This window comes from Gobius niger, assembly GCF_951799975.1.
Source record: "Gobius niger genome assembly, chromosome: 3".
Classification (NCBI taxonomy): domain Eukaryota; kingdom Metazoa; phylum Chordata; class Actinopteri; order Gobiiformes; family Gobiidae; genus Gobius; species Gobius niger.
Genome location: NC_136854.1, coordinates 20483847 through 20502556, shown reverse-complemented (window position 1 = coordinate 20502556; position 18710 = coordinate 20483847). Strand labels below are relative to the sequence as shown.

General features: G+C 40.6%; 2 protein-coding genes across 2 annotated transcripts in view; one reads left to right on the top strand and one right to left on the bottom strand.

The window, feature by feature from the left end:
* The window catches only part of ugt8 (UDP glycosyltransferase 8), a 133295-nt gene that overhangs the window by 15061 nt on the left and 99524 nt on the right, over positions 1–18710 (bottom strand). The window lies entirely within an intron of this gene.
* On the top strand, positions 5782–17594 carry spock3 (SPARC (osteonectin), cwcv and kazal like domains proteoglycan 3). Its single transcript, XM_079553949.1, has 11 exons — positions 5782–5917; positions 6059–6181; positions 10680–10719; positions 12012–12120; positions 13686–13794; positions 13966–14074; positions 14181–14294; positions 14371–14592; positions 15165–15227; positions 15312–15449; positions 16139–17594. The coding sequence occupies exons 1-11, from the start codon at positions 5915–5917 to the stop codon at positions 16312–16314; spliced, it is 1206 nt and encodes a 401-aa protein (XP_079410075.1). The 5' UTR covers positions 5782–5914; the 3' UTR covers positions 16315–17594.

Below are 18710 nucleotides of genomic sequence, written 5' to 3'. Positions count from 1 at the left end.
TCTGGAGGAGAGCGTGAATCCTGCAGACAGAGGTTGGCATGTAAACTAACAGACTGTTTATATGGTAAACACACAAATGCACACAGCCAGTAGTAGCCGGACAAGGCATGATGAGGATGAGGTTGAGGTTAGTCAAGTCTTCATTGTGTGTGGTTAAGGACACAACACAGAGCGCCTTTATTTGAGACCAGCTCTTCTCGCTCCCCATACACACTTCATTTTTCTCCGTACATTCCCAGTCCACACAACCCATGGCCTGACTCATCAGTAGCTGTGCCAGTCTTGGTCCATCTATTAGTGCTTTTGAGTGCTGCTCTCTTTCGCTTTGTTCCACTCTCTCTTTTCTACCCCTCACCCCTTCCTTTCTCCCTCTGCCCCCACAGATCAGGTGTGTCACCTGAGCTATGTATCAATTGTTTATCACCCTGGGACACCCAATCCACAGAGCATGACCGAAGCCTCCTGTGAGGAGTGACAGAGCTGAGTCTATGTTTGTGAGACAAACAAGAATACAGTGGGGGGCTGAGTAAAACAAGTCTAAATATTTGTAATGTAATCACAAGGTACTTTTAAGACAAATAAATAGGCTACATAAAAGGAATGCAATAAATAAGAACCATACGATAACTAAAGCAGGCTTTTTGTTAGGCCTAAAGTGTAGACTGTCTGAACAATACAGTATCTAATAAAAGCCTCTAGTAACACATAGTTTAGGTGCGTGGAGTATGTATGTATGCTATTTAGGCCCTATGTAGCTGTATGTACGTATACACATATAGGCACAGATTGCTGTAGATAGCCAAGGTTTAGACTTCTAATCCATAGCTATAGGCCTAAACAATTAAATAGTAAGCATGCGTGTAATGCTCACTAGTGACCACAAGAGGGATACTAACACCACAATAGAATATGGCTCATAAGGTTTTCCTGCTGTACTCATTGTTGCTAAACATTTTTAGGCCAATATTTGCACACTACCGTTTAAAAAATATTGAATGACTTAATTTTTGAAAGAAAAACACACTCTCTCAGGCAGTCATTGTTAATGTGGTAAATATAGGCCTTTTCTTGCTACAAACTGATGATTTTTTACTTGATAGCCTACCTACCTACATAGGTGACAGAGGCGCATTTACAGCAACCATCACTCCAGTGTTGTAAAGGTATGGTACATGTTAGCTCAGCCCCCAAAGTGAGGGTCGGGACCACCTGGGGGTTCTCGGTGCACTGTAGTGGGGTCACAAGATGATTTTTTTTTTATGTATTTGTCATAGTTCAATGAAATTAGGCCAAATATTAAAATGCAGTATCCAAACTAACATAATTAAACCAGATTTTAAATGTTTTGCACCTTAAAGGTGCAACTTTTTAGGAAAAATAAATAAATAAATCGTATTTGTGCGTATCTGACTTTTCAGGGACTCAGTGGCTGTACAGATGGTACCATTTCAGTGACCCATGATGCTTCAGGATTCACTCTTCAAAGAATATGTAATTTTTTTTGTCATTAATATCTCCTAAAACAAATCACAGGCTGAATCCTGATTACAAAGAAACAAATACACATTGGGTTATGGGTTAGTTTCACACCCATTCATTTTTATGTAAATGGTGTGTGGACAATCTTAGGATGCCCCTCATCGGTGACTCTGAGGCCCCCCTTGGATCCCCAGACCCCACTTTGGGAATGGCTGTCCTAGCATTTGTGCATCAGCATTTGTGAATTCGATTATACTCTCAAAATGGCTAAGAAAAAGGGAACTTTTTTCATATGCATTTCCATACAAGATGTCATGGAAAACATACAATTGCCAGGGCGACCCCTGTCTACAAGGACATTTTCTATAAATTGTCTAAGCATGTGCTGCTATGTGCCTCTTTGCGTATGTACGTGCGTGTGTGCAGGCGTCTGTGTGTGTTGGTCTGTCCTCTGTCTAAATCCCATATATGAACTGTACAAGGGAATAATTGGTAAAGTGATATACAGCTTGTAAAATAAAAGCAGTGCGATATTTAATAGCAAGATGAGTCTCTATGTCTGCATGCACATTATATCATTTCAAGTATCCTAGCTGACCCCCTTCTTTACCTTATATGTACTAACACACTGAAATTAAGCGCCTATTTTGTATTGTCTTTTCCTGTGTTAGCAGGTCCATGACTTTACTCCTCTATTAGCATGACTTTGGATTGGATGGATTGGAGTGGAGCTGTTATCCTTAAAATGTCTGTTTCCAGAGATAAGTCACTCACTCCATCCGGGTTCTCTTCCTGTCTCACATATCCTATATGCTAATATAGATTCATAATTATGCACATATAGCCTATAACGTTGCAGAATGTCTTCATTGTGACATGGATGAAACTCTTATCAGATTTTTTTTATTATTGTTTTTGAAATGTTTTGGTTCACAAAGAATTATCTTTGATACCAAGTGAAACATGCAATAGATTAACAGGAATAATCAAAGAATAAAACTACAAGCACATGCAATTAATAATAAAAAAAATAAAATAAAATAAAAAGAAGCTACAATCAGCACATGTTTTTCAATATAGACACTTTCAATTCTAGTTGGAGAATTTTCTGTCCATTGGATTCAATCAATTTCCAACCAATTCTGAGGAAAAACATAGCATCATCTGTGGAAAAAGTGTCTCTATAAATGGGTAAGGATCATAAAAACACAAGATCCAGAATGGACGACCTTAAGAGGTGCAGTCTGAAGGTTTTGCCATGGCCTTCACAGTCTCTTCATCCAAACATCATTAAAGATCTGCGGATTGACCTCAAAAATCTGTACATGCAAGACAGCCCAGAACTGTCTTAGTTCTGGATGACTTTTGTAAAGAAGAAAGGGCAAAAATGGTCAACACAATATAAAGCTCTAGGGTGAGAAGATTTTTGAGCGGATTTCTGTTGTTTATTTTTGTTTTACTTTAGCTTTTTGGTTTGATTGTTTGTTTTTTTGCCAACTGCACCCACCTCCATCACCATTTTGCCCTCTTATCCTCCTTCAGTTGAGCAGGTGCACAGCGACAAAGCCACTGAGCTGTAAAATCTTCACTACTTGAGAAAAGCTTCGGGGCTCTCCTTCAAACACACACAAGCATGCACTGTTTCTGCCCCACTCTTCAGATCTATTCTTTGTCAGCTGCCACTGAGTCAACAGCAACTGTGTGACTTTACTTAAAAGGGGAGACTACGATGAAACTAAGGATCCCATCAACTCTCAGGAGATGATGGGCTTCAGCAGTCGCAGCCTAACTATGAATCCCGTGTGAGTGTCTGACCACATCTACATCTTTAATGCCCGCCTTTGAATAATGCATGTATCCCTGGCCTAGAACACGTGTTTATGCATCTATAGTTGCAAGGATAGTTAATGACTTTATGTTCTCCCCGGCCAAACCTGATTGAAGACAAGCAGTGCATACATGTAACTTGTAAAGTACTTTATGTTGTACTTTATGTTGCTTTTTTGTGTGAAAAGTGCTTTATAATTTCACTCGAGAAGCAGAGTTAAAGTGGACCACTACGGCTGATGTTCTCACCATGTTGTCTTGTGTTAGTGGCGCAGCAGGAAGCTCATGGTCCCAAGCATTATGATGTTTAAGGTACCCTTCAAACCAATTTTACCACAATGATTGAATCCGGTACTTGTAAAAATGAAGAAACGCTTTACTGCTTTGACATAATTTATACAATGTCATTTATTTTTCATCAAAAATGCCAAACATCATTCACACCACTATGTTTAAGTCTCCATGTGCTTCAAATTTAAATAATGGTGCCTTTACTTGTTTGGAATTACAAAAAAAAGTGGAAAACAATCACTAACATGGACTTACTTCAGTGAGCCTTTTATGATTCGGTCGCTGTCTTGCCTCTTGGGTCTTGAGGTTCCAGTAGTTGCCTGTTTATCTGTTGGCAAGCCATGCCCCTGTATGCATGTTCAAGTGACAGACGCAGACAAGAACAAGTGGGTTTGATCGAAGATGGATGTGATGGCCTGAAACTGGATCTGCTCATAGAAAATCAAGAGGTGAGGAAGGAGGCATGTTATATACAAACAGGTTGGAATTGGCAGAGAATGATGCCAGATAGTGTGTGACCAGTTACTGAGGTAAAAGTACAATTTATGCAGTTAGCAATTGTGTAAACAACTAGAGGAACAGCTCATTTTGTATGTCTTGAGGATAAAGTCAGATATGTCTCAAGCAGTAATATAAAATACAAAACAAATGCTTTGAGGTCGTTAAAGAATTAGATCAGATCAGATTTCTTTCTAAGAACCTCTGCCTCTTGCTTGTAGATGTAATGTTTAGTTGCAGTTTGATGTCAATATAAATTAATGTAGTTATTATTAATTAATTATTAATTAAGTTAATAATGAAACCTTCTGTATTTGGGCTCTATCTGGCTGGTAACTCCTTGTTGTTTAGATTGTGCATTGACTTTGCTTATTGCCACAACAAAACAGTACCGGTCCATAATTCAAAAGCTAAATTCATCAATGCATGTTGAGATGTTGGAGAAGCAAAGTTTAAAGAGGCTAATGATCACCTTGTTCTTGTCAACCACAAAGATTTTCTTTGTTGCCAACTTCCTTTTGACACACTGCACGCATCCTGTTACAGAAAACACCTTTTTATTACTCAGTTGAACACTTAAGCACTGACTGCTTAACACCCGACCTCCCGGGCCACTCTTGTATATCTCAGAGATGCAGGCGCACTTCATACTTCATATAGTTCTCATTTGACTTTCAAATGTATCTGCCCCTTCTGATCTTTCCACATGCCTACACTCACAGCCCCTCAGGAAGATGAAGATGTGAAGCTGAGGTCAATGTGGGTTTCTGCTGCACTATGCATAGTGATGAGTTGACCGGCCGGACCACTGTATGAAGATGTTGTCTCAGATGCTGGAATAATATTATGCTGTAAAGCGTCACTTTCTCTTTGACATCTACTGCGTATACTGATGTAAAGGCAGGCATATCGGAAAGTGAAAGCTGCATCCTTTCGTAATATTTCAGCTGGCAAATAAATGACCAGCAAAATGGTTGCTTTTTCTTTTGCTTTTTTACCTGACAATCATGTCTTTTTGGGGAACATGCAGCACTCCTAATCAGCTGAGAACAGAGGCTGCCACAGGATGAGCACATGATCTGTGATTGACTTTCAGGAGACTCTGAACTTATGGACAACATGCAACCATAGCATGCAGAGTCGAAGCACAGAAACAAGACAGAAACATTCTGTTTTTTACACCATGACGCACTAAACACAGAGGTCAACAAATCATTCTGCTTCTGTCTACTGATTTTATACAAGCCAGGTAAGATGTATTTTAGTTCACACAAGCCTTTGGACTGACTTTCTGTGTCCTCTGAAGAACCACCGTGAAATTAACAGACTAAAATGTTTACTGCACAAACCAGCATGGACGTAGCCCAGATGTTGCTCAAAGTGATAAGAATAATTTTATAAGCCACAAAAAAAAATAGAAAACATGTTGCTTCTGTTCTTCACAGCTATAAGGTTTAGGGTTCCCAAATGTACAGTAAGCCAGGATGAATGAGTGTTGCTACATGTTTGAAGACGATGCAAATGAGTCCATGGCTAAATCCGATGTGGCTCACATGCTGAGCCGCCCCATGTGTGTTCACATGCACTGTCCCGTCCCGACCACATAAACAAATAAATACATTTGCGTGTGATGACTGAGAGAACATCTCAAGGGCCAGAAAGGGAACCAAAGCTTCGTGAACGCGCACGCTGGGAGGCGCGCTCCCGTTGTGTGCGGAAAACGAGAGGAGGGAGGGAGAGAAAGAGGAGAGAGCGCTGTTATTACTGGAGACAGCAAACGGCAGCGAGCACATCGAGGCTGTTGAGCAACTGATGCGACATGGTAAGAAAACACTGCATTTGTTGTGGTCTGTTTTGTACATGTCCAAGCCCATGGGCTTATTCTGACTTGTTTTCAACGTGATAGCCCCGTCTTTACAGCCTGATCCCGTGTCCGATCACCGCTCTGTTGTTGTGTCCGCAGATGCTGAGCGTCGCTTTGCTGAGCGTGTGCGCCGTCGCCTTTGGCCATGTGTCTGCTCGTTCAGACAACGGCAATTTTTTGGATGATAAATGGCTGTCGGAGAGATGGGATAAATTCAGAGACGTGAGTAACTGTTTTGTCCTTGTGAGCGTGTTGTGTTGTCTCAATCGGAGCAAAAGCTCCCTAGTCATCCACATTGCTCTGTGATCATGCGCCTCTCGTTTTCTCCTTGTCAAGCGACGCGTCACGGGGCCTGTCGCTTGTGCTGTTTGTCACACGTTCATCACCCGCTCCAGTGATACAGTAAATACACTGCCAATGTGTCTGCCAGCGTGTTTTTATAAATCAGAGCACGAAGAACAAAAAGAGCATCGTGTGACGAGGGGGGTAGCAGCCAATGGGGCCTAATTATAGGCAGGTACACTGAAGCTAGTCTGCTGTAGGCCTGCACTTTCAACAGAGAACACCTGACATTCTCAGCTCTGTCATTTTCATCCAACTGAAGGCTATACACACATTGAAGGATTTTTGAAGCGGTATGGAAGCCCCCTTGAACAAGAAATAATTTCCAGGATGCTAGACTTGTGTTGTGCAGTTACATTTTGATGTCCATGCTTTTGTTATTGTTCGGTTTTGAGTTTCCTGAGCATAATATTTAGGCATAGCCTAAGGTTGAAGAAGTCTTCTTGGTTGGGGTATTGTTTTATTTAATCTGAAAGTCAATTAGCAAACCAAAATTTACAACCTACTAGACATGAGTTGATCTAAAATATCTACTAATTTATAGGCTGTTCACTGTGAAATATAGGCCTATATTAAAGGCTCAAATGATATACTCTTATTTAAACAGGTTTTCCAGACGTCTCCTAAGCTCCTTGTCAGTATGATACTCCTCTATATTTAAACTCCTTGATTTATGATAGAGAGAAACCCCCTTTCAGAGCTTTCATGTTCTTTTTATGTAACTTCCAGCACCTACATGAGCAAGGTTTTTTTTAAACTCTCCACTGGCAGATAGAAACATGTGAGCCAATCACTGCACCGGACCCATATGACACACCTCAGGTCCAACTACAGTCCTGAGCAGGATTTGGATTATGCAAATGAAGTGCCAGTACTGGGCTGTGATTGGCCGCGGGCTGCCTTACTTAAGATTCTTTAACTTATACAGTTACGAGATAAGAGTGAGCAGAGAGATGAAAGAACGACTGGCAGTGAGAGGAAGAAGCATTTTATTAAGTGCAGCTAAAGGCTAATATATGTTTAAAAACATTTAAATGTTCTACTTTAGACTCAACTCAAATATTAGTTTGGTGAATGTTACCATGTTGTTGTTTTTTTGCTTTGCTCAAACTATCTAGGGATGGACTTTCATAGGTCAATGGTTTTAGCCAGGCTATAAAATCTTGAGTATGTGTAACACTGGACTGTACAGTTGCTGAACTGCATACAGATACTGTACGAGAGATTGTCTTATCACAATGCAAAATTTCACTGGGTAGTGACGGGGTCTCAGAACTCTGTCCTGAAAGAGGCTGTAAAGACTTCATGTCCAGTCCCAGGATACTGGCTTTTCTCTGGCTTCCTTATACAATACAAAAGGGATGGTTTTTTGTTTGGCAGCCAGCTAGCACTCCATTGTCCAGAAGTGTACCTAAAGACCCATAGATGTATGGATACATTGTGACCCTTTGAAGAATAAATTCAGGATATACTTTAGTTGATCAAATAGGTGCCATACCGCTCCTGTGGTGAAAACATCCTAATGTAAAGCCTCTATCGCCCGAGTAGAGCGTGTTTTAGACATGTACCTCGGCTCTCATCTGATGCATGAAAGCTGTAAGTGGGTCCTGTTAAGTGCACTACGGTGCAGGCTTCTCATTTATTGCAGGTTCCACTTAAGATGGTCACAGCTGCCCCAGGCCCTGCATACTCTGGTTCCCACTTTGCACGATAGTGACTCATATAAGTATTAAGGATCAGCTAAAGATGATAGCATGGCAACAAATACAAAATGTCACATAAAAAGATGAATTTAAAACTTGTTTTGACTAGCCTCATTTTTTAAGATTAGCATGCTCCCCTCCTTCGCCTATGTGTGTTGTGATTGGCTGTGTTTGTGCCATAATGTTTGTGTTGTGGAGGGTGAATGATGTAGGAAAGGTACAGAGCTCGGGGCCTTTTCCACTTCAAAGCACCACAAGAGTGTGTGTGTGTGTGTGTGTGTGTGTGTGTGTGTGTGTGTGTGTGTGTGTGTGTGTGTGTGCGTGTGTGCGTGTGTGCGTGTGTGCGTGTGTGCGTGTGTGCGTGTGTGCGTGTGTGCATGCGACAAGCTTGAGCACGACAGATGCAGCCAGTATTTCGACTAAAGTCTGCACATACTTCTCCGGTTGGTTTGAAGAGAAAGGAGCAAGGATGCAAGGGAAGGAAGGAACTGTCGGAACACCCGTTAGTAAGAACAAAGTGAAAAAACAAAGAGTAAGTGAGGAGTGGCAGAATGGCGGGACAAAGGACCTGTTGAGTGAAGCAAGTGCAATAACTGCTCAATTAATCGCACTTAAATCAAAATTGTAATTGAATGGTCATAACTAGCAACTGGCAAAGACTGCAGTATAGGTAATTAATGCCATCTAAAAACAACAAAGAAATCAAAGAGGGAAAAATTATCAATACCCATAACAAAAATAACAGGATGTTTTGGGTTGTTTTTTCAATATTGTGCTGGCCTAATTATATAATGTGTGCAAATAATTATTATCATGCTAAATGTGCTTAATAAAAGAAGTATGTTTGTCCATTGAAAATCATCTATGCATTGAGTGCAATAGTAATGCTGCATATGTTGAAAAGCCACAAACTATGGTGGAATGGAAAGGTAACCTGAAAGTAGACCAATGAAAGAATGAGGGTACAGTGCACCTAAACAGAAGGTTTCATGAGTAGTGTAGCAGACTCAGGTGTTTGATGTTATGTGGAGCTGACAGGTTCCCTTGCGCCACCGCACGATTCTGTTCACAGGTTTGTTTGTTTACACTGGTATTGTGTGCTTCCCTGTGTGCTCGCTGAGGCCATTAAGGAATCAGGCAGCAAGCACTTTTGCCGCCTTGACTCTTCCAAAGTGTGTCCCTGACCCCATAATGAAATGTTCTCATTACTGGGTGTGCTATGTGCATGGCATGGGAAAGCATGGCACTTCCTCAGGTTCCTGTCTCTATCAGATCAAGCCCTGAACTCTGTTAATCTGCTCCAAAAATGAGAAAGTGAGCGCAGCTGAGTTGAATCTTAAATGTGGGGGGAGTGAACACAATCAATGTATAGTAAGCTTATTATTGCAAAACAGCTGCAAAACAGCAAAGAATAAAATATGTTAATAATAGACCAAACAACAACATCTTGTCTGTTTAGTTTAGACTGAATAGAGACTATTTCCCCAATAAGCACATTCTTTAAATTGGATTTACAATTAAGTGCAGCTGAATCAAAAGGGTTAGTCAACATGTTTTTAATGGACACCACATAGCATTAAACTAAAGATTGTATTCTGTCATTTCACCCCGGTAATGCACAGCAAAAAGTACTGTCAAAGAATGTTCACAAAATACATAGTTTTTATAGTTTTATTATATTTGTTTATTGACATAGAAACTCAGCAAATGTTGATACAGCAGTCTATTGCATGGTTCCTTATGATGTGTCACCCAGCTACTACATTATTTGTCAAGAGTCGCATTAGTCGCATGGTGATTTGGCAGATTTTTACATCTGATGCCCTTCCTGTCGCTACAAGCTACATTTAAGTTACATTTATGTGTCATCACAAGGGTGTCACCAAAAGAGATGCTGCTAGTGTTAACCGCACACCAGCCAGGTATGAATCCTCTGTGTGTTCGCAGTAAAAGCGTCCCTTTCATAAGAACTAGATTATAACAGTGACTTTCTGATCTATATGTTTTGCTGTGCTAGACTTCACCGTGTACAGTTGAAAGTGGCATAATAAATTCATATCTCATCATCATTGACGACATAGGAGAATAAAGAGTGCTATGGAAATCTACTTCAGACAGTGGGAGACTGTGTAAAAGACCGAGAGAGCTGCCAGTTTCTTAAGCTGCTTTCACGTTTGCATCAGAGGCCTGCCCCCCTGGGTGTGTCAGCTTATTTTGCGTCTATTAAAAGCAGACGCACTCACCTCCGTGTACCTGTTTGAAGCACGGATGGCAGCGACTCACTGGCTTTAATGGATGTAAATTAGGCACATTTTACTGATAAAGACCAGTTTCAAGCAGCACTCCGGAGCCTGAAAGGAAGATGTCAAACACCCATGCAAGATTGTGAATAATGACTTCTCTGTGACATTGGCTGCAGTAATTTAGTTTAGATTAAGAACATCTTACGTTTGCTGTACGTTTGAATTCATGTTGTTGCAGCTGATAATGCTATTTGTCAAATTCTCTGTCAGAATGTGTCATGAGCACTTACTAAAGCATATTTTCTTTCTTGTTCATTTTATATAATGCTTTCTCTTAAAGGAGGTGGAGGTTTGTATTGCACTTATTTTGAATACAGTTCAAAAATTAACTCCAAAATGAAAATAATGCTCCAACGCATTTGTCTCTTTTAGGAGCCAAGAGCATGGAATCCATCTAAACCGTTTGATCAAGGTGAGAACCTACGCTGTTATTGTAGCACTGGTTCTGTGTTGATGACAGTAAGTTACTATATTGAGTAATACAGTCAGTAGGATGTTGCCCTGCACGTATGACCCTTATGTATTTTTGATCAACATTGACACTGAAGCGCAACTGCAATTTATCAACCCTTAGTAAATATCCAATGTGTTTCCCCCGGTAACAGAAGAAAGAGCACACAGTAGAAAAGTTCTGGGGGGAAAAAGAAATTCCAGCTTTTACGTGTCATGTGTGTCAAGGAAATACCTACAGTGTCCTTTATTTTTGTTTGTAAACAGAGATTATGTATGGTACACATTAAGGCATTACCTTTTCTGGCTAAAGGCATTACCATTAGCACATTAACCAATGCCGTTACATCCACATCTGGTCCATGAATGATGACGTTTTTAACATTTTTAGTAATAGCTCTGCCAGTGACAAAATGATCAGCAAAAAAAGTGCCGTTACGCTTTTTTTTCTCAATTAATCTCTCCAGCTGTAGAAGTCGTGACGTGTTCCTTTTTCCCTGTTAAGAAGCACAGCTAAGCTTATAAAACATGGAGGCAAATGAGGACACAAACACCTTCGCTCCTTGACTGATCAACTGATCCTCCTTCACAGACTCCAGAGTCCGCACACGCGCGCCTGTATCATCAAACAATACCTTTAGCCGCGTGGGATCAGGCCTAGATTATCTGACAAAGCTGCTCAGGGATTACAGTAAGGTTCTTTCAAGGCAGAGGTCACTCACTACTGTTCTGAGATCAGTAGTGATACCGGGCGTAGCCTCTTGTGCACAGGAACCGGGCGGTTAGCTGACCTGGGATCTGATATCATTTGTATGTGGAGAGAGACAACGCTGGAGAGTCAGATCTGAAATCAGCTGTCAGAGAGGCTTTCCTCTTTGGGAGCTAAGAGCTGATGCCAGATCAGTTTTTGAAAGAGTCAGCGGCAGGATTCAATTAGAGTTCATGTGGATGCCGCGTCAGAAGTAGCAATGCTAACTTGACCATCTGCTTTTAGATGTGAAGAATGCTAGTGTTAGTGTTGAGTTCAATGCTAAGAGACAATAGCCTGCTGGAGAGGATTCATACAAAGGTTTAGAATATTTTAATAAACCAACTAATTGAAGCTTCCATTTGATTATTTTAATTAAAATAAACGTGCATACCCTTGACACCAAACAAACCTAGCTCATTTTGCTCCTAACTCAAAACCCGTCCAGCATAGTTTCATTATCAAACATACATAGCACATATCAGCATCTATTATTTGTGTTGCAGCCCTTGATCCAGCCAAAGACCCCTGTCTGAAGACCAAATGCAGCCGCCACAAGGTGTGTGTGGCAGAGGATTACAAAAAAGCTACGTGTGTCAGCCAGAGGAGAATTAGGTAAGACCGTTCACATGCATGTAGTTATATACTTGAACATGAAGTACATGACCCAGACCTAAAGTCCAAGCTGTACTTACATTCAGTTCCCCATAAGTGACCAAACCAGAAATGAAAGACACAAGGCAGCTGATTCTGTGGAAATCTAATTTGGTTGTCCACCTCTTTTTCTCACTTCATAATTTTTCTCACCATCTGACTATGACTAATAACATATTTGGAAAGTACCATAAGTACCGAAAGACATTTAAATCGGAATTGAAACCAACCCAAAACAGGAATTGTTTTATAGATGGAAGGTCGATGCCTATTTCTGCTCTCATAGGGGAGTTTTTCACCAGTATTGTATTCAGATGGGGTCAGTACCAGGGAATGTGAGGTGATACCCTGCAGAGGTGGCACAAGATGTACAGCTTCCCTACCTGGAAATGTGCTGTCATTAAGGGTCTAGAGCATAGAGGAGATTTCAAGAGACCGATGCTTAATCTCGGAAAGCAAGACAGGGCTGTAGAAAGTTTGCAATCGATAAACATGTTCCTTTGTACTAGAACAGGACAAAAGTGACCTCCAGCTGACCAAATCAGAAATCAAATGAGAAATTGAAATGGGAAACACTGTATAGTTTTATAATTAATTTTAAAAAAATGCAATTATTGTTCCATGAGATTCTCCATTGGTTTCTTGAAGGTCTATCCTTTACATTGCTCTCTTGTTGTGTGGCATTACCTTTCAGTCCAATTAACTCCCCGCTCTGGCAGCGCGGTGTAACGAACAGCAAGCCCTGCCAAGCGATATGAAAGGGCTTTCTATGTTTGTGTTTCTGTCTCAAACACTGTCCACTGAACCAGGACAGTAACACCGCTCTGACCTCATTCCCATTCTTAGCAACAGCACAATTACTAATGCACAGGGTGAGCAAATCATCAAATAATCACACAAATCCGACAATCCTACAGTCCTCCATTCCCAAAATTGCATTTGAAAAAAAACAGAAAAGGAAAATAAATAAATTACAATAAAATAAAGCTTCATCAATAATAGTTACAATGGTTAGAATGAATGGTTTCACTTCAAACCAAATTATTCATAACTTATCTTTTTAAGGAAGTGGACTAAAAGTGAAAAAAAACTTTGAAAGCCACTAGAGCAAGGGTCCCCAACTGGCGGACCTGGTTCCAGATCCGGACCTCCAGAGGCTTTAGTCCGGACCCAAAGCCTTTTCATCCTCTCGATATACTTAATTTCTAAGGCTGAATTTAGAATTATCTCAACAATTTGAATACCATTGAAATAAAATGGCAAAATTAATATTTTCAAGAGCAATGACTGTGTATGTCCGGACCTTGGACATATGTGAGTTTTGAAAGAAAGGTTTGCGGACTGATTTAGTTGGGGACCTCTGCACTAAATCAAACACCTTACAGACTAGTTCTAGCAAAAGGGTACAAATGAGCACAAAGCAAATTATGAAGAAATAACTTTTTTTTTTATCATAGCTATATCACTACCTTCTATAATTGTGTTTTAACAACAACAAACTAATTTATATTTGGTTTGTTGTGTAGTTTCAAGGATCCCAGTTTGTACCAGAGCCCGGGCTCTAAGTGCAAGCCATGCCCAGTGGTCCACCCGTCTCCTGTCTGTGGTACTGACGGCCACTCATACTCCACCAAGGTACAGTCAAACATGCGCATTTCAGCACAAACATAACCACAATGTTCATGCGGTTTGCTTTCCATGCAAAAACACAAGTGAACTCCTTTCACATCCTCTAGTAGGGGTTTCAGTTCCTTTTTGCGGGTAACCTACAGTCTGGCCATCTGTCATCTTTGTGTGTCTTTCTAGTGTAAACTGGAGTACCAAGCATGTATCTCAGGAAAGAAAATCGGCGTCAAGTGCCCAGGCATGTGCCCCTGTCCTACCCAGCCCAAACCGACTACACCTGAGAAAAGAGGTATCCAATTGAGTATATAATTAATAGTCTGAATGCTTTTGAAGTAGTGCAGTATCATAGCAGAGAGTGGGCAGCGTTACCAATATTTATCGTTTCTGTGTCAAAGTGTGTAGTGAATCAGATCTGAAGGAGGTAGTAAGCCGCCTGAGGGACTGGTTCAGAGTGCTGCACGAGAACGGCAACCACAAAAGGATCAAAATCCAAAAGCCAGAAAAGAACAGTAAGTTTTAAAACATACTGCTAAGACTCCTTACAATAACTACTGTGTTAAACGGGCTCTTGCATTTCCATTGCAGAGTTTGAAGTGGGCGCGTCACCCATCTGCAAGGACCCCCTCGGCTGGATGTTCTCCCGCCTTGACACAAACTTCGACATGCAGCTGGACCAGTCAGAGATCAAGAGCCTGTACATGGACAGGAATGAACCGTGCTCCGATGTCTTCTTCAAATCCTGCGACACGCACATGGACGACGTCATAACCAGCTCGGAGTGGTGCACGTGCTTCCAGAGATACACAGGTAGACGGGCATACGAATCTCCCGCCATGTCCTTGGGTTTTGGGCAGTTCTTTTGTGAACTGATCATTAAACAACTTCATTGTACTGTAAATATCCTAAATGAGTAAATCTGTATCTTACATTTCATAAACTAAAATATAAACACTGAGACCACAGAGGCCAATATTAGTTCATTATATATGATTACATATCTCATTTTGTTCACCCAGTCACAGCTTCTGCCCCAGTCTATATAAGCGGGACTTCACTTCACACTTCTGTATGTTGTAAAAGCAAACATTTGTGAAAACAGACATTGGGGCGCTTGGGAATTTAATTACACACATAACCAGTGGCAGTATTGTTCACTCAAAAGTGTGAAAGATGTTTTGAAATGCATCCCTGTGAAGAATTGTGGTGATAGAAATATGTTTGGAAAGTTAGTAATGACCACAGCTAGCAATTCAAATATCCTGACAAAAGCAGAAAGTTCATACAAAAGAGGAGAACTGCCCAAAAAAAGGGAACAGAAAACAAAAAGAAAAGCAGCCGACTTAAGCTTTTTCTCACAGCTTTGTCTCTTCTTTCTGCAGACTCGCCTTGTAAGGCAGAGCTGTCCAGTATCAACAAAAAGCAGCCGGGAAAGAAGCTCCTTGGTGAGTCATACACGTTACAGGTTCAATCATACACACTGTGTGAAGCATCGCACCAACTGTCTTTGTCCTCTATTGTACTATCAGGTCAGTATCTGCCATCCTGTGATGAAGAAGGCTACTACAGATCTCACCAGTGCCACAGCAGCAGTGGACAGTGCTGGTGTGTGGATCGCTATGGCAACGAGGTGGCCGGATCGCGTACCCATGGCCCCGCAGACTGTGGTAGGTATCACACTGATGACGCCATTCCAGCTTTATTTTGGTTGTACATTTCCAGAAGGCCATAAATAACTTCAAATATATTATTATGGTCTTGTTATTGCGACAGACAGACCAGTAGTTTGTGTATGTAAATCTAGGGCTGCACAAAGTAGCCTTGCTGAAACATGTATAGGTATGACAAAGAGTAAAGAGAAACAAAGTTCATTTAGTTTCCTTTTCCCAATAGTGCTGTACATTTGCATCTATAAATGTGATTGTTGTTTATACGTTGTTAGAGACAGAGATCACGTAAGCATAAAGACAGCATTTCTGGAGCTAGCCGGGCTGAGAACTTCAGCTTGCTTACGAGCAGTGATGCCAGTAACTAATTACTTACTAACGGATTACTGTAGTATTACTTTTACTATACTTTACTTTTTCAGTCACTAGTAATCTAACGCGTTACAATTTCCAAACAATTATCAACAACAAACAAGATGTTACTGTTAAAATGCGGTGTGTTGGTTAAAGGGTTTGTCATTAGTTTGTTCTGACGATGGAGATGTTGTCGTACGCAGCTGAATGTAACTAATGAAGTAACTTATAGTCTAATTTAGTTGCTTTTAAAATCAAATAATTAGTAAAGTAACTTAGTTGTTTTTTAAATCAAGTAACTTTATTCATGGCATGTGGTACTGCTCATTTTCCAGGTGTGATTTTGGAGTCATCCGGAGACTTAGGCAGTGGAGACCCCCAAGTGGATGCCGAAGACGATGCAGATGACGAAGACGACGATTACCTTCCCCCCATCGACCCAGTCATCGACGACGAGTACACAGACGAAGACGAGGACGACGATGACGCTGGAGACGAATACCTTTCGTAAAACAAACAAACAGACGACTGTATTCGATCCAACTGCACGTATCATGGTGACCTCCCCCCAAAAGGCAGAAACCTAATAGTACTAACCGCCAATGGACTTCTGTCTGTGTATTGTTTGTTTGAAGAAAAAAAAAATTGAAATACTGCTGGACATTTCTGATCTCGTCTAATTATAAATAGGCACTTTTGATTTGTGTGAACATGAGACTCTTAAGGCCAGCCAGTCCACTGCTTTGGACGCTGGTCACGCGTGCAAAGACCTCTCCCCCTCATTGGACAGTCCTCATCTCCTTAGTGTCCTAGTGCCGAGGTATGTTAGCGCTCCAGGGCACGCTGTTTGAAAAGAAACCCCGCCTCCCCCCTCTTTCTCCAGTGTTCCCGTGTATTATAGGTGGGTCGTCCCAGATGTAGATAAGGAATTATTGCACTCTTGAGGTTTTCTTTTGATCTTTAATTTGTAACTGTGACTGTAACTGTATGGAACATGGAGATAAAGTTAGGAACGCTTTATTAGTGGAAGTAAAAGGCAGTGTAGCCGGATAGCAATCAGAGCAGACATTTGAGCTTCAATAAAAAATAAAAAATAATAAAAAAAAAAATGTACAGAATAATCTCTAAAGGCTCAAGCAGCAAAGAATGACAAATTACTGTTTTGAAAAAAGAAAAACACGGTGGTGCTGGGAGGAAAATGTATCTATTTTTCTAATCCACTCTCGGATGAATACGAAAGACAAAACAAATTTGTCAAAGCATGTTTCATAGCGTGTAATGTTTCTTTCTGTTGAGCCTAAAAGAAAAAAAAAAAACGTAAAATGTTGTAGCTCGAGATGATGAAAAAAAACAACAACAAAAAACAGAATCTCGCCTCAAAAACACGTGAGAGCATTATGTTCGCTGACCTTTGAAGCATCAGCAATCTGTATCTCATCGTTTTTATGGCGTTGATGTGTTTTTATTATAATTTTTTTGTCTACTTTAGAGTCTTAATGTGCATTTGAACATGCAGTGTAACAGATGCATAAAAACATGTTGCACAGTCACAAGCCCACACGCTACCATGCCGACCGCGATGGAAACGTCTGGTGGGGGAGGAAGGACGAGAGGTGTGCCTTTTTGATGCTGGGAATAGTAAAGAATAAGCTTGTAAACAAACTCACGGTTACAAATGCATTAGAGTGGCTTTTTTTTTTTCAATTTTCATCGTGATTATTTGGATCTAGACTGGTATAGGTAAAGTTAAGTAAAGTTATGGTTTCCTACATACACCAGTCAGGCATAACAGATGTCGGACACTATCAAAAGCTATGAATATATTGGTCAAAAGTACTACAAATGAAATTCAATGAAAGGAAAACGTTCTTGAAACACGTGAATAGGCAGGTGGATATAATGTTAGGCTTGCTTGGTGTATGTTTCATAATCCAGTACATAATAATATAAGGATGCTAGATATAAAAATAAAAAAGCACAGACTTACATAGCAGTTAAGCAGTATAAGCAGCAGTATACTGGATTTGATATACATTGACTAATATAGGAGGGCTTTTGGTTTCGCTGGTAAGAAAAGAGCTGCTCATGTCGCAATGTTATGATTTGCTTCGACTTGATTTGTACACGCTGTAATGACTTTTAATGTAATTCTCTGTAAGTGAAGTCGGTCCCAGATTTGTGGATTCTTCAGAGCTATTTTACGTGCCCAAATCTGGCGACGCTCGCTCAAAATTGAACCATTCATTGAACAATTTCAAGAGATTCCATGTTGAGAAGTGCCATCAAATAGTCTTACAACTAGAGTGTCATTCTTTTGACTTGGAATTTCCTCTCGACTTGACGCACTGCCACCTGGTTCAGTCCTCGAGTGTAGTATTTTTCTTTTTTGTTTGTTTCATTTTTCTGTGTGAAACGACATGCAAAGGGTTTTAAAAATGACCTCAGACACTGTAGCTACTCCAGTCACACACTGTCATCACACTTTGGATAGCGTTAGGTTACGCTACGGACCACATTTTTTTTACAGTCTATGTATGATTTGCTGAAATAAAAGCTATATTGACCAATGAGAATGGGTTGAATGTTTTATTTTGTGCGTGTGGATTGTATGGACAAAGGCGTTGGGATCAGTGAATGTTTAGTCCAGACTGTTGTGAATGTTGGAAGCTGGACGGAAGCTTTTTGTTGTTGTTTTTCGCTAACCTCTATTTAATTTGGAGAGTCCTGACACTCTTTACTGGGGGGGTCTTGATACCAGAGGGGATCTTATACAGGGTTTTAGCCAGTGAGAACGTAACCCTGCTGTATTTAGAACAACACCAGCATCATAGGGAATTGTCTGATACTTTTCATTTTCAGATGTGTTCAATGCAGATTGATTGATTCAATATTTCTATTTTTAATTTG